Source organism: Microtus oregoni, unplaced genomic scaffold (assembly GCF_018167655.1).
Source record: "Microtus oregoni isolate MIOR12 unplaced genomic scaffold, Mior012 000041F_ref0000270, whole genome shotgun sequence".
Taxonomy (NCBI): Eukaryota; Metazoa; Chordata; class Mammalia; order Rodentia; family Cricetidae; genus Microtus; species Microtus oregoni.
This window is the reverse complement of record NW_024543208.1, coordinates 8,573,414-8,600,810: the sequence shown is the minus strand read 5'-3', so window position 1 is coordinate 8,600,810 and position 27,397 is coordinate 8,573,414. Positions and strand designations below refer to the sequence as shown.

The 27,397-nt window shown below is 41.2% G+C and overlaps 1 protein-coding gene across 1 annotated transcript in view; it reads right to left on the bottom strand.

The window, feature by feature from the left end:
- Positions 1–27,397, bottom strand: part of LOC121433820 (multiple epidermal growth factor-like domains protein 9) — a 100,582-nt gene that overhangs the window by 29,807 nt on the left and 43,378 nt on the right. Inside the window, exons 6-7 of the mRNA XM_041632454.1 lie at positions 19,634–19,796; positions 18,587–18,639 (exon numbers count right to left, since the gene is read on the bottom strand). Of these exons, the coding sequence (XP_041488388.1) occupies positions 18,587–18,639; positions 19,634–19,796 (216 nt within the window). The remainder of the gene's footprint in view (positions 1–18,586; positions 18,640–19,633; positions 19,797–27,397) is intronic.

The following is a 27,397-nucleotide window of genomic DNA, read 5'->3' as shown; positions in this document are numbered from 1 at the left end:
TGAGCACTGCTCTTTCATAAAATCCAATAGGAATTTAGTTAAGTAAATCTTCTTAAGTAACTATGAAAAACATAAAAGATGCCCCGATACATATTTAGTCTTCCCCAAATATATAACTCAAAGATACTAGCAAAGAGAATGCACTTTTGTCATGTCTGAAACAGCGCAAGATTTTGTGATTCAGTAAGAAGGATCACTTAAGTCCTTCTATATGTGAGAAAATCACAAGGAAATATCACTCATAATGAAGATGGCTACCAGCATTTTATTAGCCAAGTTTTAAGAATTCTGAGGCATCTATAGAAACATGCTTGCTCTTCATTCCTCTAAGAAATGACTTCATATACAAGTGGATCAAGAGTTACTTCTGAGGATCTACCGTGAGACAATAAATTGCAAATATCCCACAGGTAAAATATAGACATATTTTCTTGGTTGTTGCTATCTCTATAACATCAATTCTCAATCTGGGGTTCATGACCCCTTTGGAGGCCGCATATCCTGTATATCAGATATTTACATTATGATTCATAAGAGTGGAAAATTACAGTTATGAAGTAGCAAGAAAAATTCATGCGTGGGGCAACCACAACAGGAGGAATTATATTACAGACTTGAAGCATTAGGAAGGTTGAGAACCAGTGGTCTCTAAGGTGTTTTCTCTTTAGCATTCTGTTCTGGGCACTCACAACACCCATGTCAGCTGGAAAACACTGATGTCATGTTTTTCCCTAGAGAATCTATCTCTTAGTTACTTATTTTAAGACCAACCAGACTTAATTCAGGAATCCTGACAAAGTCAATTGTTGAATCTAGATATCACACTTCACTTTTCTTGGGGAGATTTTTTTTTTTTTTTAACAACAGGGAAGACGGTGCTTTCTTTTCACTTAAAAAAATCGAGGGAATAGAGTGGGAAGTTTGCTTATGGGTTGTGCACTAAAAGTGCCTTTCCATCATCTTACTCATGGCACACCATCAATTTCATTAAAGAATCCAATCAGTCAGCAAACATAAAGCTTTGCTTGTATGACTTCTTTTACGGAGCAAAGCCATACAGCACCCTTTCATGGGTTCCCTGTCACAGACTGCTGAATGCATTCACAAGCAAAGGTCAATGATATAAATGTGGGGGAGTGGCTGTAAAAAAGAGGGTTTGTTCTTGAATAGAAATCAAAAGTCTATAAGATATGCTAGCAAGACATTTAGGGTAGAAGTTGTTCCTCTGCTGTCGTTTCCTAGGGATTTGTATTTCTAGCAAACTGTGAACATTTTACTCTATTTAAGAAAATTGTGCATATACCCCACATATCTTAAACTATCCAAATATGGTTTTACATTTTCTTGAGGTACCAATGCTTAGTTACAGAATTTGCACAATCATTAGTATCAATAAATATTTTAAGGCTTTAAAAAGTTATTATTTCAGGAAAGTTCAATAATCAGAATGAATATTATATATGAATGATTTGTCAAAAAAAAAACTCAGTAAAAGTTTAGAAAGTTATTTCTTATACCTGGCAGCATAGCTCAATTTGCAGAGCACACAAACATGTGTAAGGCTTTGGGTTTAATCTTTATCCCAATAAATGCATTTCTTAAAAGTATTTAAACAAGTTGGTTGTCTTCCAACAACAATAGTTACTCAGTTTTCAAAAAGAAATTCAAAAGTCTGGCATCTCAAGATATGACACACATCCATATAAAAAAGTACTCACTAATCTGTTTTTTAAAAAAGGTTCTGTTTTGCATAAGATGTGTGGACATAGAGTATTCAGAATTTCCTTGACTATGTGAGAGGGGTGGAAGATAGGAAAGAAGGAATCGGAGCTATGGAAAGCACCGGAGGAAATAGAGCTTGGTTCTCATCCAGCTTTCCTGGTGAGTAGCTTCCACAAAGCACATGTTCTCCCTTAGCCTACCTATTCTCCTTCGTAAAGAGAAGATAAAAGCCATACATACAATGTCAGTACAGACTTCAACTCAAACATGAAAGTAACTGTGAAGATGGTAAGAATAGCTTTAGATCATGATTTTCCCTCAAGACATTAGAATAGGTGGAATTTACAGTATCTAAATAAAGGAAAGACTTTGAGTTATTTACTTTTTAGATTCAATTTTTAAAACTTTTCAAAAGTGGCACTAAATTAAAGATAAACACTCAATTTTTATCAGTTTGGAGCAACAGGCAGCTAATGAAAGACATATATTATGATACAAGATTACAAATAGTTTCTGGAAAGAAAATGTTAAAATCATCAAGAGAAAACTATAGAGTCCTAACTTATATAGAATCAAAGCCAGCTGGACCATTTGTATCCATCAGTGAATGATTCATTTATTTTTTAAATATCAAGTATCTTGGCATTTTTTTCATTAAAACATCTGTCTATATGATTTGTCTTTAAGATTTGCAGGATATAAACTACATGTTTATGTATACATTTAAATATAATGTCATTAACTTTAATTAAAATATATAAAATGATGTATTAATGGTCACTATGATTGGAGGGATTATTCAGTGATTAAAAACACTTGATGTTCTTATAAGGGAACAGAGTTTGGTTTCTAGTACCTATACCCTGAAGCTAATAACTGCCTATAACTCCAGCTGAAGAGGATTCAATGCAATGTTCTGGCCTTCATGGGCACCCTTATACACACATACACACATCTGTACACACATATACACACACAGAAAATGAATATATATGTCCCTGAAGATCCTTACTCTTCTCTTTCTCAGATAGTTTACATGTTGACGCTCTGACAGAGAGAACAAGAAACAGAAAAATTATGTTATTTAAGTCTATCAATTTTCTTTTTTCTGTTTGTTTTAAAAAGGAGGAATTATTTAGTTTGGCAAGAAACTGAGATGGCTAATTAAAATAGAATATGAAAAAAACTGTTGAAGCCAGGCAGTGGTGGGACACGCCTTTAATTGCAGCACTCTGGAGGCAGATGTAGGAGGATCTCTGTGAGTTTGAGGCCAACCTGGGAAACAAGAGCTAAGTTTTAGGACAGGTTCTAAAGGTGTCACCCATGTCACGAAAAAAAAAAAAAAAAAAAGCTCTGTTGATTATAACTTCACTCAAACCATTAAACTATTAAAATATTAAAATAAGGATTTTATTTATAAGGTAGTAAGAAAATTTAGCCAGTAAAAAAAGAATCACCCAAAGTGTGAACTTACAAAGCACAAAGTCAATTCTTCCACATCAGAACATCTACCAGGGCAAAGTCCATCTACCTTAGGAAAGCTGTTACAGAAGAGGCACGATTCACCTGTCCAACAACAGGACTTTATTAAATATTCCCCTTGGGATCCTGTTGCTGTTTCTGAACAGAGTGTACACACACCAGTGTCAGAGAAGCAGCTGTGACTGAGTAGTAGGCAATGCAACAAGGAGGGACTGGAATGCTCCCACATTTAGGGTCAATGGTCCACAAAGTATTGGGGCAAGCACTTACCATGACCCAGACCATGTTCCAGGCATTGTCTTAGTTAATCTATTTTATCTTCAAAATTTATGATGGAGGTATGGTGGTGCATGTCTTTAATCCCAGCACTCTGGAGGTAGAGGCATGCAGAATTCTGAGTTTGAAGCCATCCTGGTCTACACAGTTGAGTCCCAAGTCAGGCAGGGATCCCTAGTGAGACCTTGCCTCAAAAACAAAAGCATGATGATGAGCTTTGAGCCCAACCTGACTCCAGCTGAATCCTGGCTACCTCAAAGCTCTCCGCTAGTCCCACTCTTTCTGTTCTAGCAACTGACTGTCCTGGCCGGGCTTCTACATTGTAGGTACGTACTCAAATCATGACCTTCATGCTTGCTGTACCCGAGGCCTGCAGTTCAGAGCTGCCCTTCACCTTCTGCAGGTCTGTCACCTCACTCCAGTTTTCACAACCTCCCTCCAGCCACCTCCTCCTGCACACTCCTTTCCGCCATTTTCTCTCCCCATAGCACTTGCTAATATTTTCTGTGAACGTTCTCAGTCCTCCAAGAGCCAATCATATTTTCATTACTGCTGCAACTCTATCCCCTGTAATGGCACCACACACATAGAAATTACTCTATCCCTGTAATGGCACCACACACATAGAAATTACTCTATCCCCTGTAATGGCACCACACACATAGAAATTACTATATTCAAGAGAGCCATACACACGTGGACTTTTCCCATGAAGAGATAGGGAATTTGTTTCTCTCCACTTTTTAAAGCTTAGAAATGTAGTGACCATTGCAGCCTAAAGAACACGCACCATTTCTGGTCCAGGTTTTGAAAGACACCCAGTGCTGGGGAGACTCTCACTCAAGTCTCGGGATAACATGACTCCCCCAGTAACTCACAAGAGACCGTCCTTGCTGCAATCACACAAGGCTTTAATGATGAGACGAGATGGGAACCAGTGCACTGGGGCCGAGACTCATAACCCATGCAGGGGAAGAGTTTGACCCCGAGTGACCTGGAGAAGGGGTTTTTATTGGAAGAAACCACAGCCCAGTAATCCAAAAGGGGCAGGGAGGGTGGAACAGAAAGTCACAAGGGGACAACTCCCTGCCTTTCAAGATCACTCAAGGTCATAATCAGCTAGTTCCTAAAATCACAAGGGGGAAACTCCCTGTTTCTCAAGATTATTCTCAAGATTACAATCTAACTTTATCTTCAGCAAGTTCCTGAAACACAGTCACTGAACTGGCTAATCCTAGATTTTTGATTCTTCTCTTCCTGCTTGGATTTTCCAGCAATTTTCTTCCTGCTGGGGAGGTCTAGATTTATCCAGTACGTTCAGTCTGAAAGTTTCTAATTCCTGTCTCCTTGGGCACTCTTTGGGAGGCCTGGAAATCCTACATCTAAGAGGCATGGCCATCCTAATTTTCCTACACTGGAGAGGACAAAGGCAGGTACTCCAGCTGATAACCTCAGCTTAATTTCCCACCCATCTCCATCAAGGTACTAAACCCAAGAGTCATTTGCTCTCCAGAGCAGGCCACCCACTAAATCAGTACAAGTGACAGGCACACGGAGCACAAAAAACATTCCGATGAGCACTGCCAAAATCCTTGGCTAGGAAAATGAAATATAAAATCGTCATTTTAGACACCAACTTTGGGGTGATCTGTTATACAGCAATAACCAAATCATCACACAATAAAATATCCAAGTATTTAGTGAATAAATGAAGTAAAGAGTGAGTAAAATAATGAATAAATAAGTAAAGACAGAAGATGGAATCTGGGGTCTTATGGTGCTCTACCAATGAGGTACATTCTAGACCTGCTCCCATTTTATGAGCAATGAAAGGGGCTAAGGGAAGCTAAGTTACTTGTGTTGTGCCCAGTCTGTAGGGACCCCAAAAGAACACCAGGGAGACCAACTCTCCAAAACAAAAGCAAGGTGTATTGTGTGCATAATACAATCCAGCAGGACCTCGTCACAGCAACTGGTGCAGCAGTTGCAAGACAAGGAACCCTGTCCTTCTAAAGGGCATTATTTAAAAGGAAAAACCAGAACGGTTACATTAGCAGGGTGTGGGGTGACAGGTTTCTAAGATTCAGGCCCCCTGATTGGCTGACATTTGTCTAGGGATGTCCTGGTGAAAAGTGATGGGTGTGTACTTGCAGGTGATCCTATGTACAAAAGTTGGAACATTAGGAATCCTTTTTTGTGTGGTGTCTTTGGTGGCACCTGGTATGTCTCAGTTTGTGGTCTTTTTTTGTTTGTTTGTTTTTTTTGTTTTTCGAGACTAGGTTTCTCTGTAGCTTTGGTGCCTGTCCTGGAACTAGCTCTTGTAGACCAGGCTGGCCTCGAACTCCCAGTTTGTGGTATTTTTCAGAACCATGTGTTACCTTAGAGCAAACTAGTGAGACTCAGGCTGCTATTGAGCTAGTCATGGCTGGGTCCTAGACTTGTAATCACCTTGACTATGCAACAACACTGAGCTGGTATCTGGTTCTAAACCCTCTTAGTTCATAACTACACAAAAGCACACATCCGGGGCTTTTTTCTTTTCGCCCACTTTTTTTTTTAAATAAATAATGCACTGATCTCAATCCACTTAATTAAACCTATCCACCACACCACTTGGAAGGACCACTCTCACACACACACACACACACACACACACACACACACACACAAATTCAAGGCAGTTTAAGATCTTATGTTAAAATAGTCACTTAAACATATCTCTTTAACACTACAATGGAGCAAGAGAAAAGGCATGAAGACCTTGAGTTTGATTATCAGCAACTGCAAAATTCTAGACATGGGCAGTCTCCAGCCCCAGAGTTGGGAAAGGAGGCACAGAAACAAGAATATCCTTAGAGTTCACTGACCAGCCTGGCAGAAGCAGTGAGTTCCAGGTTCAGTGAGAAACCTTATCTCACAGGTAGAGAGCGACAAAGGAAGATGCCTGACATCAACCTATGACCTTTAGCACATACACTGGTACACATATGCATAGGACCACATGAACACATAATTAAATACACATACACACACAGAAAGTAAATCTGCACACTACTTTAGGAAGAATGTATTTCTTTAGAATTTTGTTTTAGATGTGAATATTGTTTTAATATTTTACTTTTAGTTGGTAAGTAACCACATTAGTGGGTAAAATGGCATGTTTTGATGTAAACACTGCGGAACAAGTATATCAAGCTAATAAAATGTTTGTCATTTAAATGTCTCTTTTAGTGACATTTAAAATTTGTCCTTTTAGCAATGTTAAAGTTATAAACATATTATATTCATCATACCAACAATACATCTGTAAAATTGGTCCTTTTTGTTCGAAACTCTTTCCCTTTGGTCAACATCTCACCATATCCCCCACAAACCCCACCACAGACCAGGAAACACCACTCTACTCTTGACTTCCGGAGGATCAGCTTCTTTAGAAGACAGGTCCACTCAAGTTATTATTAATGACAGTTTCACTTTATAGCTGAATAAAATTCCTGGTGTCTGTGTGTGCATGCATGTGTATATGTGTGTATGAATATGCTGGGTGTGCATTTTTCTTTTCCATACAGCAGGTGTTGAACACTTAGGTTGCTTCCATTCCTGACTGCTGTCAACAGTGCCGCAGTGAACAAGAAATGGAAGTGGAGATATTTCTGTAACATACTGACTTCAATCCTTTCGCATGTATACACAAAAGGGCAATTACTGAATCGTAAGATAATTCTAGTTTCATTTTCTGAGGAACCTTCATACTGGGCTCAAAACAATTCCACTAATTTACATCCCCACCAACAGTGCACAGGAGTCCCCATCCTCTGCATCCTCCCCAGCATTCGAAGCTTCCGTCTTCTGTAATAACCATTCTCACAGCTTCAAGGTGATACGTGATATGCTGTTGTGGTTGGAATTTGCATTTATTTAAACAATGACTGGGAACATTTTTTCATAAAGTAATATTTCTATGGTCAACTGAGAAGTCTAATCAAGTCCTTTGCTTATTTAGTTTTCTTGCAGAAATGTTGTTTAGATTTCTTAAATATTATGGATACTTATCAACTGCCTGTAAGATCTATAGCTTATATATACTTTCTCCCCAGTTACAGGCTGTCTCTTTTCTCTTAAATTGTTTCATTTGCTCTGGGAAAGGTTTTGTTTTGCCACCTATATTTTCAGGATTATATCATAAAAAAAAAATCACTGCCCAGAACAATTGTCACAAACTTTAACTCCCGTGTTTCATCTAGTTTTGAGTTCATTTTTAATAAGGTATGAGATAAAGTTTCAATTTTACTCTCATTCTCTTTCGACCTTTTGGTAATAACCACGCTAACAGCTTCAAGGTGATATCTTGCTGTGGTTACAGTTTGCATTTCACAATTACTATTGTCCAAACGCCATTCATTGAAGAGATTAGTCATTTCTAATCCAGGACCATGTTTTGATTATATTTGTTTTGCTGTCTATTTGATAAAAATGGTATTCCAATTATTTAAATGTTCATATTTCATGCTAGGTGTGCATTCTTTATGTGTGTGGTACTATAAGCCTATTTACACTAGTTGCTATGTTCAGCTCTTTTCTTTAAACAAACACTTAGACCCATATTTTGAGGACGATTCAAGTTCTAATACAATGGTTCCTAACCTTCATAATTCTGTGACCCTTAAACACAGTGACCTTCCAACATAAAATTATTTCACTGCTACTTCATAACTGTAACTTTCTACTGTTATGAATCATAATGTAAATACATGATATGCAGGACATCTGTTATGCAAGCCCTGTGAAAGGGTCGCTTGATGCCCAGAGGGGTTATGACCCACAGGTTGAGAAACACTGTTATAGTATTTATGTCCCATAATCATTTATTCTACTCTCCTTTATCATTTGCTTTAAGAGTTTTAATTGAGCTATCTAAGAGAACATATGATAAAGGTTACTAGAGTAGGTCACGTTCTGACACATGTACCCCAAAACAAGTTAAGATGTGAAAATGGTCTGTGCCATAATTCTACAAAGTGTCACCCTTCAAGACTAGGGGGAGAAACCTAAGGCCTCACATAGCCCTTGGTGTACAACGAGAGAAATAAAGAGAAGCTGAGGTGGGGGGTAGAGAGAATAAGCATCATGGAGTATATGACCCATAGTATCATCAAGGAACAATGCAAAGTCAAGAATCCCAAGAAGACAAGCCCTTTCCCTTAGTATGACTACATCAGTTATGGGACTCACCATTTTCTGAGTACCAGCTCCAAGCCAACCATGGGCCAAGAGCACTGTGGTGTGAGATACTGCTGACTTTATATACATGGTAAGGATCATCATATATATAATCATCATGATACATACATACATACACACACACACACACACACACACACACATATGTCTTATTTCCCAGAAAGATAAACAATGCTCATAGAGACAGAGAGAAGGACAAAGATTTATGTAATTTTTAATCTTGACATTGAAAACCAGGCCAGTGTGGCCCAAATTCTGTGGTCTCAACATCAACTGTGAAGATGAGAAGTATTAAAGCACTCTACACCTTGGACTTTCATTAGGCAATACTTTCAATATCACAACTCAATTTTATAATGTCTATGCAGCTGAATGTAAGGGGCCTCCTCTAAAAGGATAAAGCAGGAACAGGATCTACCTACTCATATGGTCAGCAATGGGAAAAGCCTTAAAGCAAAGAGCCTGGAGGCTATGGGAGGATGTGTATTAAGATGGCCTTGAGGAAGAACAGCTGCCATGGCAACACAAAGACAGCCAACTGACTCATGCACTCACAACCCACAGAGTTAAAATAAATGTTTCGGGGAGGCATGGAGATGGCATGCCTTGCTGAAGCAAAACAATCAGAACTGAAAATTGGTGACCTTGGGTAGTTCCCTCAAACCTCCTTTCAATATTCCAGGGCTGTGTAAACAAACAGACTTTGCCTTGATTCATGGCTCAACTGCTGACCATGGACATGAGGGCTCCCTTCCCAGAAAAGAGATGATAAGGTAGCTTCTTTGGGCTTTGAGGTTAAACAAAAGAGGGCAGGATGAGTGCCCAGCATGAAGGCTGAGGCTGAGGTGCAACAAATCTCTTCTCTCTTAGTATAGTACTTGAGAGACAGAGACAGAGAACCTGGACGTGAATCCCGCCCTGCTGACCACCACTGCATCCCAGAGCTAATCTAGGCCCTGGACAGATGAAAGCACACGAGTGTGAGAGTCAAAGTACAATGCTGTGACATCACTTATCTGGAGTCACACTTGACAGAAAGATTTGGAGTTCTTTGTTGTTGCTGTCACTACTTGGGGAAGGGAAGGATCATGTCCAACTGAATGAACCAATTGAATACTCTTCCTTAAGAATCCAGGAACAACAGAGAAGATTGATGAGGAAATGGTGGCTTCAGTCCTCCCAACAGAGCTGGGCCTCCTAGGTCTGAATAGGGAAGCTGAGGAATCTGCAACTTGGGCTCTTGCTAAGGGCACCATGCCTCCTTGCAGTTAGGATGGCCCCATAAATCTTCTGGTCACAAATCTACTGAACAACTCTCCCATGGAAAGGATCAGACTAAGGAAGGGTTTACACTGCACAATTAGGAGGAGCTCAGACTTTCCTCTCAGGGCATCTCCTTCACATGCCTCCTTCAGAACACCACTCTCACAAGGGCAACTGTGGCCATTTGCCAACCCTATGTCTTTGCGTTCACCCAGCCACATGGGGACAGAAACTGCAGACAAAAAATCAAGAGGAAGCAGCCCATTCCTGGCTCTTCTAGGGAGCAACGTTGAGCCTCAGCTTATCTCAAACTAGCTCTATCACCCGCCATTTCATTCAGACACTTTCCGGATGCTTGGCCGGTCTGCACCTAGGTCCTTCCATATGAGCATATGTCATACATAAGCCCCCCAAAACTCAATGGAAGCAGCATGCCACTTTCCAAGGTGCAATCATGGTGCCACCTGTGTCACAAAGCACTCCGTGATGCAATCACCCTCCCTACATGGAGTGCAAGGAGCTAAGAAACTTTAAGTATCAGGATTTAAGATCATGTTACTAAATTGAAGTAAATACTAAATTCTATTTCTCTCTCAAAAAAACACACCCAATCCAATATCCTAAACCTCTTATAAATTTATAAATGAATTACAAATCTTACAATAAACTTTAAAGCTATCAAAATAAATAAAATTCCTAATAATTCAAAAGAATGTTTTTAACATTAGTTAAAGGGCTATGCAATTAATAGGGCACACCCCTCTTCCAGGGTACCCAAGTTTGGTTCCCAGCACCCATGTCATGAAAGACCCCCCATACTTGAAAGACCCCCGTGCCCACGTACTGTGTTAAACTCTGCTGAAATTTAGCTGGGCCCGCGGGCTCAGCCGATGATAAAACTGGGTATCTATGGGTTGCAGACTCACTGACTAGGCTAAGGAGAAGGAATACTCCACGCCCCAAGGCATTCTATCTAGACTGTCAAACTTGCTGCAGAGTGTTCTATCTAGCTTTCTGGTTTTTTCGGGACTACTCCACCCCCTCCAAGACATCTTATCTAAACTGTCAACCTGCTACAGGGTGTTTTATCTGGCTTTATGGTTTTTCGGGGAAATTTGAGAATAGACATGGGTCCATCCCCAGGGTGAGCTAAGCCCGCCAATTTAAGAGCCAATAAAATGCTTGTGCTATACCCTCTTATGTAATCATTTTTCCCTATAAATATGGCTGTTTGAATTTGCCCGGGGTGCTCGGTTGGCCTAAGATGCTGGTGCACCCGCAGGTGCCTGTGTAATCAATAAAGACACCTCTTGCTGATTGCATCTGTTGTTCTGAATTATTCAGACTGGGGGGATTTCTCCCATCGCCCTTGAAAACTAGGGTCTTTCAGTCACATGGCTCACAACAAACTGTAACTCCAGTTTAAGGGAGATCTATCACTTCTGGCATCTAAGGACATTGCATTCATATGAACATAACACACACACACACAAACACAAACATTTGCCTAAAAAACTGTCAGTGAGTTTCAGAAAGATACAGGTCAACAATTAAAATCAGGAAATCAATATACAATGAATGGGAAATATTGAAAAAGAATGAATGATAATTTTTCAAAAATATCAATAAATCAGATTTTTTAAAAAGAAAGAGCCCTGGAACTTGCAGACAGGTCTTAAGACATCACAGGCAGGCAGGAAAGAGGAAGTGTGAAGCAGTATGGGAGTTCTGAGCACCGTCAGGAGGTCAATGTCTGTGTCACTGGCCTTCCTATCATGGAAGAAAATAAAGGCAATGGGCATACAAAAACTACTCAATGAGACAAGAAAACAAAAACAAAACTAACTTCCTGATAGCGGAGAACACATGGACACCCAGATTCAGTAACCCTACAGAACCCAAACATAAAGATGACCAACAAAAACAAAATATGACAAAAAAAATCCTTACCACACATGAGACAAAAAAAGGAAAAAAATTTTGAAGTTTGCAAGAGAAAAATATCAAGTCACATTTAAGGGCAAGCCTATTAAAACTAACAGCAAGTTTCTTCCCAGAAATCAGCAAAGGGTGTGGACTGACGTATTCCAAGTGCTGAAGAAAGTAACTGTCAGCCAAGACTATCATACCAAGCAAGGCTCTGTCAGAAAGGAAAGCAAAGATTGTTGAAAACCAGAAAAATCTAATGGAGCTTGTGATCATTAGACAAGATCTACTGGTAGGTATCCAACACATATGCGGCAGGTAGACAACACACAAGCACACACATGCATGTACACACACACACATTTTCACACACACAAACACCAGCACATATACACAAATAATAACATTAAAATGTTTTTTAAAAGGAAATTTAACAAATTAGAAATGTATAGGCACCAGTATAGAGCACTTGAATTTATAAAACATTACACCTACTACAAGAGATAGCCCTAAAACAATAGGGCTTAATACTAGATTCTTCCTAAGATAGACTCTCTAACAATAAAGAAATAAACACCAGAGTTAAACTATGTAGTAGATAAATGGGTTAACAGATATTTACAGATCAGTCTATACAACATTTACAAAACAAACATTTTTTTTCCTATCAGTACATGGTACTTTCCCTAGAGGAGACTATATATTAAGGTAGAAAATTAGTCTTTACAAATGAAAAACAATGATTTCCTGTGTCTTCTCAGGTCGTAAGGGATTGTGGAATACACAGAGATGGGATACCTAGAAACCAAACTTCAGAAATTATCTAAGTTAAAAGAACCCAACAGCCTGTAACTCCAGCACCAGGGGATCTGAGCCCTCTTCTGGCCTCCACAAACTGACACACTTGCATGGCACACACATACTTCTGTGAAAAATAAACAATACACTGTTAAACAAACAGCAGGTAACTGAGAAATTCAATAAAAGAAAAAAGAAAATTAAAGGGTAGTGGAATTTAAAAACAGGTGAAAATGGAAACAAAATACACCAAAAGCTAAGGGACACAGGAAAAGCACTACAAGCAAAGAGAAGCATATGGCAACAAAAGCCTGCACCAAAAACAGGTTTAAAGACCTAAAGAGATGCACCTCAAGGTCTTGCAGAAGGAAAACCCAAGTTCAGGTCCCAGCGCCCACATCAAGCAGTACACAGCTGCCTGTAACTCTGGCTTCAAGGGGTTTGTACTGGCTGGTTTTGTGTGTCAACTTGGCACAAGCTAGAGTCATCAGAGGAAGGAGCCTCAGCAAATGCCTCTATGAGATCCAGCTGTAAGGCATTTTCTCATTTAGAAATCAATGGGGAAGGGCACAGCCCATGGTGGGCGGTTCCATCCCTGGGTGGCTGGTCCTGGCTTCCATAAGAAGGTGGGCTGAGCAAGCCATTGGAAGCATGTCAGTAAGCAGCTCCCCTCCATGACCTCTATATCAGCTCCCACCTCCGGGATCCTGACTTGTTTGAGTTCTTGTCCTGACTTCCTACAGTGATGAACTGAACAGCAATGCTAAAGTGTAAGCTAAATAAACCCTTTCCACTCCACCTTGGTTTTTGGTCATGGTCTTCTGTCACAGCAACAGAAACCCTAATTAGGACAGGATTGAAAGTCTTCTGGCTTCCACGGCACTGCACTCATATGGACATACCTATACAGACATCAAACATACACTCATAATTACAAATAAAATAAAATCTTAAGGAAAAAGAACTTCATGAGATACCACCTCACGCCAGTTTGCATGACTACTGTCAAAAAACAAAGAAAAAGATAATAAATGTTCCTGAAAACTATGCTGTGATCCCATTCCTGGAGAAATGAAGTCAGCACACAAAAGAGACCAAGGGATATCTGCCTGGGTCCATGTCAGTGTCTGTCTGTCTGTGACCTGCCACTTCCCTCCCCAAGTTTCACTGTGATCAGGGAAACGATCCAAGAGCACAAAGCTTCAGGGCTGGCTACATAGAAATTCCTTTGCAAAGTAGCAAAGCACTGTGACCTTTACAATAAGAATGAATTCTATTGGCTGATAAACAGAGTTCAGAGCTAGGGCCTAGAGTAGCAGACAGTTCTCAACCTGTGGGTCCTAATCCCTTTGCGGGATGGATATTAGCTATCCAGCATATTCGATATTTACATTATAATTCATAACACTATCAAATTATGGTTATAAAGTAGCAACAAAAATAATTTAGTTTGGGGGTCACCACTACATAAAGAACTGTATTAAAGGGTCACAGCATTAGGAACATGGACAAGTGGGCTAGAGGAACCATCAGTGATGAGCATAAGGATAGATTCTATTTGTGGAGAATGCAAAGTACATAGGGTCTCTTTCAAAGGAATCTGTTCTATTCCCTGAGAGTCAAAACTCGTGATACTGGGGGACACGGTGCGAGGCTAGCTAACATTAGAATAGCAAAGGGTCACTAGGCTGATGGAAAACATATCATTCAGGCTTTCCAGGTGACTAAACATCATTACTTCCTTCCACTGAAGAAAAGAGGTCTGCGTGATTGACAATAATGTTTTCACTGATGCTTATAAGTTGTGTTTCCTATATCTGCAAGCCTAGGTTTGCTAGGTCACTTCTCACACCAGCTAAGATATGGAAGCAGCCTAGGTGCCCATCACCAGATGAGTGTGTCACACACAATGGAGATGGAAGGCTATTCCCAAGTCTGTCATGGAATTGCAGGACATCACATCATGGAAAATAAGCCACATATAGAGAATAGTCATTGTATGTTCATGCCATATGTAGAAACAAACAAACATAAAGTAACCTGAGAGGAAACAGGAATACCTCAGAACAGGAAAGGAAGTAGAGAGCTAGACAGAACATGATGATAAGAAGAAGGAATAGACATGATCCATACATAATTATGCATATATGGAAATGTCTTGGTGAATCCCAGGAATGTGTACAATTAGTATTTGCTAATAAGTGAAGCAAGCAATAGTAATGAAAGATAGTCTATTGTATTTTTTTTCACAGCACTGATGACTTGTTTTGGTTTGCTGAAACAAGGTCTCATGGATCCCAGGCTAGCCTCAAACTCACTATAAGGCAAAGGACAACCCTGGCTACTGATTTTCCTGCCTCTCCAAGCCCAGGGATTGTGGGTGTCCACTATTGCACCTGGCTCACAGCTCTGGTTTTTCAGTCTGAGCCCAAGAAGCCATAGGAGTAGGAACCACAAACCTTGGCTGAAAACAGGAATCATGCAACGAGATGTTCCTGGGCATCCCCAAAACTGACTCAGCGGGTGTGAGAAAGAGCACAGAAACTTGTATTTGCTTTTAATGCAAAAAGCAAAAATTCCAAGGAATCTTCAGTGCCCCAGGGTGCAGCTGCTTTATTTGCCACAAGCACAGGAGTGGGCGGAAGTTTGGAAACCTCAATCCTATACCAGTTCCACCCTGCTCCCCAGTGAATACTGCATCCAAGACTTGCAGGATGCTGCCTCTTGGCATTCTGAATTTCTATACTAATGGGGAATTTTCCTTTGAGATTTGTAGGTGCACTCTGGACCAACACTGAGCTGAGAGCTGCCTTTGCATATCAGGACTCTCTCAGAGCAGGTGGGTTGGTTATAAGTGAATTATTTGAAAACTAAAATATCCAATAAATCTTAACATCACATTAGAAATGAAAAACTGGGCCCTCATACTTCTCCATCCTGCAAGTCTGTTTTATCTCTAGCCAGATGGAGAATGAGAAGGTTCTCATCCATCAATTTTCAACCTTATCAGGTTTTGCTGTGAGCAAGCTTGTCAAAGTGCTCCGTGGTTACTTTTAAATATACAAAGGCAATTTCTTCAAAATCTTAATGAGGTATAGGCATTCAGTGATACAAGGACAATTTCCAGAATCAGCATGAGATGTGGTTGTAGCAAGCAGTCAAGGGAGGAGAGCGGTGTGGTGCTGGGCCTCCTACCCCACTGCAGTTTATAAAGTTGCACTTCACGTCCTCTTTCTGCAAGAGTTCATTTGAACAACAAATGCAATGTGAACAATAAAAGACAGAAGGAAGGAAGGATGCAGAGATGGCTCAGTGGTAAGAACTCATACTGGTCTTCCAGAGGACCTGAGTTCAGTTCCTAACACTGACATCAGGCGGCTGCCAGCCACCTGTAAGTCCAATTCCAGGAGATCCAACACACTCTTATGATCTCCATCTCTATGGATACCCACATGCTTGGCATTTACACATATGCATAATATAAAAATAACAAGGACTGAGAGATGGCATAGCAATTAAGAGTGTCTGTTCTTCCACAGGACGCAGGTTCAAATCCCAGGACCCAAAGAACAGTTTGTACCTGTCTGTAACTCCAGTTCAAGAAAATCCAATGCCCTCTTCTGGCCTCTGTAGACACCCAGCATGCCCTTGGTGCACATGTAGGCAAAACACCCATACACATAAAAAAATAATAATAACAAGAATGAAAAAATCTTGAAGAAAAATAGAAGTCACTGAAATGAGACAGTCCTGCACAGATGGCACACATGAAATTTAGCACATGGAAATTGAAGGCAGGGAGGTCAGATATTCTGGGTCATTTTTGTCTACACAGTGAGGTCAAGGTCCACTACGGCTACAAAATACAGTGTCTTAAAAAAAAATAAAAATAAAAAAAAGACCTCTCTGGAGAATGGACAAAGAAGCCAGGGCTTACACTGAGAAGATATTAGGGCATGACTAGGACAGCACAGACATGCTGCACGTCTCTAATCACACCTAGGGGTACACAGGAACAAACTTGCCCCTCTTTAGCCCCACTCAGGCTTCCCAGGTGCCAGGTTCATTGCCACCTCCACCCTGGAGCAGGTATCTTCTCTTCCCTCTACCAGGAATGCATCTCTGCCTCTCCCACCCCAGCACCAGGAGCTCTGACTTCCTCTGTGAAACCTTCTTTCTTCCCCAAAGGTCCAGCACCATAGAGGCTGAGCTCCTTTGGGAAATCTGGTCTACTCCACTGTCAGCACTGAGTTTACTTTACTGAGTTCTACATGCACCTCCATCGCAGCTCTACACAGAAGCCATCAGAGAGTGTCTGACTTGACTCTGCCTGCTGTGCCCAGGGCCCAGAACAGTAGAGTGATGAAATAAATAGTGGTGACAAAGTCTCCTTGTTGGTGGCCCATGGAGACCACAGCTATGCCACCAGGAAACAAAAAGGTCAGCATTTTAAAGCAGCCTTTACAGCAGCCTTGGGCAAGAGCTACTAGCATGCCCAAGCCCCTCTACCCAAGGACCTTCTGGCCCCTTTCTCTAAGGGGTCAGTCGGCTTGAAAGGAAAAGACAAGCACGCTTATCGGAGCAGAGGTTGCTGTTGATCAAGGAAGAATGAAATGTGTAGCTTGGCTGACTGGAAAAGCGTGAACCACACTTAGCACTGTCCAAGGGACTCCAGTGGACAGTCCAGACTCCATTTGTCACTCTCACATACGATATTTCATTACTCATTTCTTTACTGCTAAAATACACAGGACGGATGCCATTTTAGAAGGGCGCGAATTTGTCTAGAAAAGCTAAATAGTTGGCTTAGAGGTTAAATGTCCTGAAGGAAACTCAGCTCCAACCCAAACCCAGTGCTGCTATCCACTTCAAAGACACATGCGAAAACTGCTCTGTTTCTATACTTAGTGACCACCATGACACAGCAGACATCACGGAAGGATGGAGTCCAGTGAATCCATCATTCTCTCATAAAAATCAGGGATTTCAAAGTTCTGTTATGTATTATTATGTGGTGCGTGCGTGTGTGTGTGTGTGTGTGCGTGCGTGCGTGCGTGTGTGTGTGTGTGTGTTGATATAAGTGTATGGAGGTTGGAGGAAAATTGTAAGAGTCATTTTTTTCCTTCCACATTTATGTGGGTTCTGGGATCAGAACCTGTGAATAATGTTTTCTAGTAGAGCCGAATGCTGTGGCATCAGCTCCCAGTTACTGTGTTACTGCTCACGGCAACAGGGCCAGGTGAAGGGAAGGGGATCTGATCATTTGAGAAGCTGACAGCTATTCCTATGGGAAGGACTCCAGTGCCTTCTAAAATCTGAATATAGTCACAGCAGAGTCTTCGAGACTGCACCAGGTTATTTGGAGGAAATAACAGATCATTAATTTCATTCCTTAATGCTACAAAAGCTGGCAGAGAGTTTGGTTTGATGGGGACTGAGCCCTGCATTTATAGTCTGAGTTCACGTCTTAAGAAAATCACTGCTGCCTCCCTCCTGGGCTGCTGTGAGGATCAGATGAGATAATAGATGAGAAAGTACTTTCTAAGCTGGCAGGCACTGTACAAATTGCAGCTGTTGTGACTAAGGGCACTTGGAGCCCAGCTGTTGAATCAAACAGGCAGATTCCTCCCTCCAGCTATGGGATCATGAGCAAGTGACTTCACCTTTCTGAGCCTCAGCTACTACATCTACAACATGGGAATGAGAGTCATGGCGAGGACAGAGGAACTACCTCTACTGTGCTGGATGCATCACAGGCGCTCAGTGGCATCTGATCAATGGTAGCTCTTGTCACAAAGAATTATCTGTTGCACTCAGAATAAATGAGAAGCAAGAGGAGAAAAAGTCTTCAGAACAGTCTTAAAATGAATCAACATACCTGGATCTTCTCTTCCCAGTGATTTCTCTCTTTTGCCATTCCCTCTGTGCAGCCTAGGAAAAGGTACTCATGAGTGAGCCGAAGGCTGTCCCACAGCCATCTGAGTGAGCACCTCACAACTCACTCCCCCAATGCTGCACACCTCATTAACACAGGTGTGCCCTCCTTCGTAGTCCGACGTGGTTTGAGGGAGGAAAAGTGTGCAGCAGCTGCCCACAGTTTGACTGTGAGTCTCACAGAGTAAAACAGGTGCTTCAGGAGAAAAGGTAAAGGGCCCACTAGAAAACAGCCTGGGAACTGAAGTGGCAACCCCATTCCAAATAAAAACTAACTGATAAGGCTAAAGAATCTGCTCCTGTCACAAGGACAAGGACCCTGCTTCATAGAGAAATCACGACCTTTCTGGAGCTTCCAGAACATACCCTGATGTGGACAGACCATGCAGCTGACTTCCTCCACCCAAGGGGAATGGAAGGTCAACATAGCTTCCCCTGGAAACCACAAGAGCAAGAGGAGTCCAGGAGATTTGGGCCCAGGTCTGACAGCCCACTTCTTAGAACCTGGAGAGATGACTGGTCTAAGGCTGGTCCTAACTCAGGCAGGAGATCACAATCTCTACTTGGCCAAAGGGCTGGGAGGCCGGAGCAGGGCAGGATACTGAACATCTCATATGATGCCAGGCCCTGAACCAGTCCCCTTCCCACACAGACTCTGATGTTTCACACCAAATATGGACGACAAGCCAGCCTCTAACAACAAAGGAAAACAGGACATGAACAATGCACCACAGGTTCACACTAAGAAAGCCCTAAGGATGAAAAAGAAGCCCCAAGGTGACAGCAAATTAACACATGGTAAAACACAGATGCACAAGTTAAAGACACATGAACAAAGGCAGCCCCGAACAAAGGGGGATCCTGCAGATTCCTCAGCTGACAGAGAACTTGCATGTGGAAGTTACTGTGCAAACCGTGCAGACTGAAGAGTGCCCCACTTCCCATGAACAGTCTGATATGCTCCCCCTCCTGCTGTGCCCTGTCGCCTCACCTCAGCGTCTCTCTCCTTTGCTTCCCTCAGAGTAGCAGAAAGTCCTAGGAGTTCTCCAGATGACACATTCTCGTCAGGAGATGCCATCTGAGATTTCTCCTCTTGAAGGCACTGAATTAAAGCTTCTTTGCTCTTCAAAGACAGCTTCAACTCCTCAATCAGTCTAAAAGAGAACAAAATTTAAATATTAATTCTGAGCTGCTCTCTTAGCTCAGTGGAGCAGGAGGAGGTAGGAAGCCGGGCCAGACATCTTCAAAGTAGATGTATCCAATAAATACGCACAAACAGAACTGCATTCTCTCACAGGTCACAGAGCTTGGCCAGAATTTATGGGATGTTAATGAGTCCACGTGTCTCTAGCCTCATCCAGGAATTTAGCTCTGAGCTGCACCTGGGCTGGTCAAGTCATGCACTTTCTCAGACCTTCAGCATCCCTCACCAGCAGAAGCAGACCACTGAGTAAGAAATCCCCTCTCTGAAAGAAATCTGTCCCTGAAGTCTAAGCAAACAACCAATCAAGAGCTGTTTGGGTGGGTGTGGATTTAAAAAGCGGGGATATCTCTCCACAGCTAGCAGACAATGCTTAAAAACACCCGTCTCAAGATAACAGTCAGACTTCAGGATAAGGCATTCAGTCACCCTGCTCTTAGGTCATAACAACCGAGTTTCATTCGGACCCTGATCAGTACTCAGCAGCTCACAGACAGCTCACCCCAAAGCTTTTCGTGTTCCTCAATGCCTTTGCATATGTTATTAATACCTTCTGCCCAAACCCCTTTCTATCCTTCCTGATAAAACCAGAGTTCCTTAACTGCACCTTCCATCTCTGAGTCTGAGAGAAACGCTGCCACCTACAACCATAACGCCCTCTAGAAGATGTGAACATTTCCCTCTTTGGAACCAAACTCAATGTGCTTGATTAGCTGCTCTGTGACCAAGCTAAGTCATTCTACTTTTCTGAGCCTGTGTTGGACAACTTGAAAAAAGTACACTTCTGACATACAACTGAAATCAACAAATGACAGCTGGCATGCTACTTGTGCATGTGGGTGTGTGTGTGTGTGTGTAGGTTAGAGTACAATGTCCAAATTTTTCCTCAGTTGTGTTTCCATCTTATTTTGGCTTTGTGGGCTGGCTAGCAAGCTAGCTCTAGGGATCCGTTTGTCTCTCTGCCTTACAATGCGCGCGATGCATATCGTTACATCCAGCTTTTCATGAGTGCTGGAAATCAGAACTCAGGTCCTTGTGCTCAAATGACAAGCATTTTGTCCAGGAAACTATGTCTCCAAAACCAGCCCTGCCTGTTAAATATTCAACTGTTACTTTGTTGGAAAACTCACCAAAGAGTTCTTTGTTACCTAAGCCTAGAAAGCAACCTAGTTTTGTACAGTAGAGGCCTGGAGATTTAGCAGAGCTGCCCTCGTGAAGCACCTGGCTTCCCTGACAACAGTGAGGTGAGAAGGGAGCAGAAACACCTAGTAGTGCACTGGAATCAGAGCACCATGGGATCAGCTTGCTGGCCCAGAAACCTAAAGTGAGGCGCAATACTGCCCTCTAGGGGTTCAGCTCTGACATAATTAATAAGCAAATGGAGAGCAAAACCTCACCAAATATAAGTTTAAAAGAGAAAGTGGGCGCCTGAACTTAGACAATTAAAGGACACTGGCGGCTCAGCCCATCACGTAGGGCAGAAGTCTTGAGCTAGTAAGACACCCACAGGCATTACATCTTTGGGATCAAGAACAGTGTGAACTCACTCTTCTGTGAAATACAATATTTTAAATGCCAGCAACAAATCCAAGCTTTTAAAAATACTATTTAGTTAGAAGAAAACCTATCTATTGGCTATAGTCAACCTATAGGGCTCCCAACATGATCACCTTCAGATGCAGAACAGCTCAAAACCCAAAATGAAGAAACTAAAGTAGGGAAAATAATGACCCTTTGAAACAGATGGTGTGATGTGGGAAGGTCATTTGTCAATCTGTTGTTTCATTGGTTAATCAATAAAGAAAACTGCTTGGTCTGACAGGTCAGAAAATTAGGTAGGTGGAGTAGACAGAACAGAACGCTGGGAAGAAGGGAAGTGAGCCAGACGCCATGCCATTCCTCTCCAGGGCAGACGTGATGAAGTTCTAGCCCAAGATGGACGTACACTAGAATCTTCCTGGTAAGCCATCACCTCGTGGTGCTACATAGATTATTAGATATGGGTTAATCAAGATATGAAAGTTAGCCAAGCAGTGTTTAAAAGAATACAGTTTGTATGGGCCAAGCAGTGTTTAAAAGAATACAGTTTGTATGTTTTCTTTTCCAAATGCTTTATTTTATTTTATTTTTTTGAGACAGAGTATTTCTGTAGTTTTGGTGCCTATCCTGGACCTATCTCTTTTATTTATTTGTTTATTTGTTTGTTTGTTTATTTATTTATTTAAGATTTCTGTCTCTTCCCTGCCACCGCGTCCCATTTCCCTCCCCCTCCCCCAATCAAGTCCCCCTCCCTCGTCAGCCCAAAGAGCAATCAGGGTTACCTGCCCTGTGGGAAGTTATTTTGGGTGCAAATCGAGCCATGCAGGAGCCGAGCAGGACGAAAAGCAGAACTGCTTGTCTCAACACTACAGTGGTGGGAATCCAGCAAGACACTGGCAGTAACCATGCAAGTAGAGGCCAGACCCCAAGATTCACCAGCTCGCCATGCCCAACAGCAGGTTCCTCTGTGTGGCTGATCAGATCCATGTCACCTGGATATAAATAATGACCCTTGCTGCTGTGCTGGGCTAACCTTGTGACCTTGACTTAAATATGGGCTAAGTGAGATTTTGTTCCTAGAGATTTACCAAATGGTTATATCCTAATGGAAAAATCAAGGTGACATCTGGCTGCTGGTCTCTGGGAGTTTAACTGGGACACCTACACTGCTGAGATTGAAAAAATGGTAGACCTGCAAGCCAGGTTTCTATACCTGTCTAGCCAGACCTGTGCACATGCCAGGAATCTAGAAACCCATACATCAGCTTGCCCACATCCCCTCATGCTCACCTCCCCAGCCCTCACCTGCCCTACCCCTCACTTCTGCTTGCCAGCACCTCCCCTGGCCCTCACCTCATCCATACCACCACTTGTCTGCCCCTCCACATACCCCCTCCATTCACCCTCTCCTCTACTCATGCCCTCTCTGCTCACCCTCCCCTCTACTCGCCCCCCCCTTTACTCACCCTTCCCTCCATGCACCCTCCCCTCCACTTGCCCCCCCTCCACACATAGATGCTCACAGACGCCAGAGCTCCTGTCCTAACTGGAAACATCATCCTCCTATTTCCCAAAGCCCTTAAAGCCCACTGTGTCCATTTCACCTTCTATCACCTGTTCGCCTCCCTCCCATCCCAGACTTGCGGTCTCAGTTGTCATCATCTATCTGGATGTCTGCATCAGCATGAGAGCCCTGTGACAATCCATCCCCAAGGCAAGCAAAGAACTGCAATAAACAAAAATCTAATCATGTAGGTTCCCCAAGCTCCCCCCTTAACTCTTCAATGATTTTCCTATGCCCTTCAGATGAATCGATTCTTCCACAAGGCCCAGTGGCCTGTCCAGCATATCCACACTGTATACGCTACCTCCCTGTTAACTAATTAGCAGTCAAGACTGACAGAACAGTTCCGTGATGCTCACAATCAAGAAAACCTTATACAGTCACCCAACAGTGTATCATGCCTGTGTCATTTACCACACTTCACGCCACCACATATCATCTCACATCATCACAATAAAGTTAGCCTGAAGGATACTTAAAAGAAATCCCACACTAGCTCAGAATTGAGAAATAGACAGTTATTTATTTAGGGGTAGATTCACAAATCAGAATCTCTGCTTGAATGGAGATCAGAAACCAAATCCCACACCTAGAAAAGAGGTCGGGTGCATGGTCTACATAGGCATATATAGTATAAGAGGCTATGTCCCAGTGGGCAGATAACCAGTGGCTGTAAGACTTCCTATAACACCTCCCCCTTCTGTTTAAATAAGAGAGTTCTAAGCCTAATACAAAATTATATACAATAAGAACAAGTACATTCAATTATTATATTATCCTAAATATAATATAATTTATATTATAAATCTTGTATAATAAATAACTTGGCCAAGACATGAGAGAAAAGTAAGTGCAACTATCTAGTCTTCAAACCCCATCAAATATCTGAGAAGGGAAATAATATTACTTGAGTAAGCAGGAAGTACAATCAAGCAACTTTCAAAATGTGCAACAAATGACAGACACCACTGGCTACCTGGGCAATCACCCAAAATCTCATTTGCAACATTGAAGCAACCAACTTTGGCTAAGGCCTAGAATAAATGAGAGACCATTTTCAGAGGCAGGAATTTTTTCAAAACCGTCTTACCCTGTCTTGGCAAGATTTGACAGTCCTGCTTATTCATTTCTGGATACCATATACCTTGTCAGTGGTTGAGGCATGGACATTTCTTTGACCAAAGGCCAGTTTTGCCAAGAAGAAAACAACCTCCAAGTGGAGTGTCTTCAGTGCTCAACACTCCCTCAGGAATAGATTGGTGCTGCCAGGAGCAATAGTGTCTCACTTCAACAGAACCTTAAATCATTTAAATGCCATATCCTATAGATCTTTAAAGTGGTTGAAGATTATCTAGGTAGAATATAATCTCTATGTATCTGAAGAACCTGATTAGTCTAACTATAAGTATGACAAACATAGATGACTATTGATCTATAATTCTTAATACCTATATAACTTAAAGACTAAGATTTCATATTAGAATATTATACAATAAACTGTGCAACAAATAAGGGCAATGACCTCAAAATGTAAACAATGTATAAGTATCTTGATCAGAGGTAGAAATGTACAATGCAATATGATAAATATATATAAATATATAAGAATATTTTAAGCAGAGGTAGAAGCATACATGCATACAATATTCAATATAATTTTACTGTGTATCAATATACAATAATCTATACCAATGTAATTGCCTATAAATAATAACTCACAAGTATGCACTCTATTACTCACTATTATTATTAGTGGGAGTAAGCTCATACTAATCTATTATACCATCCAATTTTCCCTTCTTTTGTTCAAAGAAATTCCTTTTGTTCAAATTATTTTGTTCAAATAAAATTTACCCCCAAAACCCAATTCTATATTAATTATAATCAACCCCTAAATGATGTCCCTAACCCTGAGGATAAACATTGTTGGGAGAAGGGACATCATCTTCTAGAATTACTTCTAGCTGTCATGGGGGCAATGTTCTTTCTATGGGATCCTATGAAAGTAAAATGATGTTTAAGTTCCGATGTTCTTATTTGTTTGTTTGTTTGTTTATTTATTTACTTTTAAAGATTTCTGTCTCTTCCCCGCCACCGCCTCCCATTTCCCTCCCCCTTCCCAATCAAGTCCCCCTCCCTCGTCAGTCCAAAGAGCAATCAGGGTTCCCTGCCCTGTGGGAAGTCCAAGGACCGCCCACCTCCATCCAGGTCTAGTAAGGTGAGCATCCAAACTGCCTAGGCTCCCAGAAAGCCAGTAAGTGCAGTAGGATCAAAAACCCATTGCCATTGTTCTTGAGTTCTCAGTAGTCTTCATTGTCCGCTATATTCATTCTGTTCTGTTTACTCCACCCACCTATGTTCTAACCTATCAGGCCAAGCAGTTTCTTTATTAATTAACCAATGAAAGCAACAGATTGATATATGACACTCCCACATCACTGAGCAGCTGGTCCCCAAAACAGGTCTTGTAGTAGCACTATGAGCATCAAGATGTCATATCAACCAGGTGGAGTTGTTGTTCTGGGGCCCCATCTTCTTTATGAAAACTTCAAAGATTACTGCAGGAAAATTCATTGTTCATTGTGGAAAACTTAAACATCATTTATATAGACATATGCAGACATATATATTCAATAAAAAGTACAATAGAGACAAAAATAGATATGAAGAAAAGTAAATTTTTTTCTAAATTCATTTTTCTTTCTGTCCCATATCATGGCTCCTGACATGAGACAGAAACTCTGAATTTTTATTTTAACAACATGCTTGGATTCAGAGAGGGACAAAGCCAGTGTCCAACTCCAAAGCCAGCTCTATATATTCACACACACACACACACACACACATATATGTATATGTATATGTATATATATATATATACACAGACATATATACATGTATATGTTTTATCACCTGTATTTATGAGTCATATTTGTTTTTCTTGATGATCCTTATTGGATTTTTCCATGTGTCAGCATTCAAATATCCAGGGTGTTTTGAATTTTTGAAGATTAGGATTTTCCTGCAAAGACAAGAACAGAACCCTGCCCCAACCCTTATGAGGTTTCCTTATCATCTGTATAGTTGTCACAATTGTGGATGAGCTGTCATTTCTCCTTCTCAAGAGGTTTCTCGTTCTCAAACTGAATCTTTATTAATTTTGATGTTATCCATAGTTTTTCTTCTCCTGTGGAAACAAGAACAAAACCCCTTCCCCAACATAGCACATATCCTGGCTTCCATTGTGTTTATTTGTGCAGATATACCCATGATGGCCATAACTTCTAATAAATGTGTGATTACTGAAGCAGACTTTTCTGAGCTTAAAGCAGTTACACACTGAAAATTTGAATAAGTATCAATGGTGTGGTGTACATATTTTAATTTTCCAAATTCTTCAAAGTAGAACACATCCACCTGCCAGATTTCATTCCTTTGAATGCCCTTTGGGTTAGTCCCTGCAAGTACCAGTGGTTGGTTACAGAAAGAGCAAGTAGGGCATCTCTTTATAATCTCCTTAGCTTGTTGTCATGTAATAGAAAACTCTCTTTAAACCTTTGCTATTGACATAATATTTTTTATGAAATTCTAGGCATGCAATATGCTTCCAATGAAAAATTGATCGATTTCTTCATTCTCCATTTACCAGATTTCTTTTTTACAACAAACACAGGAGAATTCCAAGGGCTGGTTGATTTCTTCAATATGGTGAACATCTCATACCATATTGTACCAGCTGTTCTAAAGCCTGCAACTTATCTTCAGCTAGAGGCTACTGCTTAAGCCATATAGGCTTCTTAGTTAACCATTTTAAAGGTAGGGCTGTTGGTACCTCTAAAGGTTTGTTAGTTGCGTTATGTTCTTGTACAGCCTGAACTTATAATATCCTTCCCAGAATTATGAGCTTTTAGGACTGCAAGAATGTTAATCTGGGTATTCCATTGCTGTAGCAGGTCATGACCCCATAAATTTACTGCAATATTAGCCACATATGGCCTCAGCTTCCCTCTTTGATCTTCTGGCCCAATACAGTCAACTTATCTCGTGCTTTGTTTAACTTGAGATATGGTTCCAATTCCTTGTAATTGAATATCTGCCTTTTGAAGAGGCCAATTTGGATGCCAAGATTCTGGAATAATGATATTCACATCTGCACCTGTGTCTATCAAACCAACAATTACAATGCCATTTATACACACTCTTAGCTTTGGTCTTTGATCATTTATAGAAGTCTGTCAGAATATATGCTTCCTATTTCCTATTGGAATTTTTGACTTATCCTTCATGTGTATGCCATTATCTAGAGCAGTATGTCTTTTACAGAAGGCTCTGGATTTTTTAATTTTCCTGGTGAGACATGTTCTTCGTAGTAACTGGGAATGTCTGGGCCACTTTTGACTTGGGGGTCTGCGAGAGGCCCCTCAAGGAGTTTCCCCATGGTATTGAGTTGC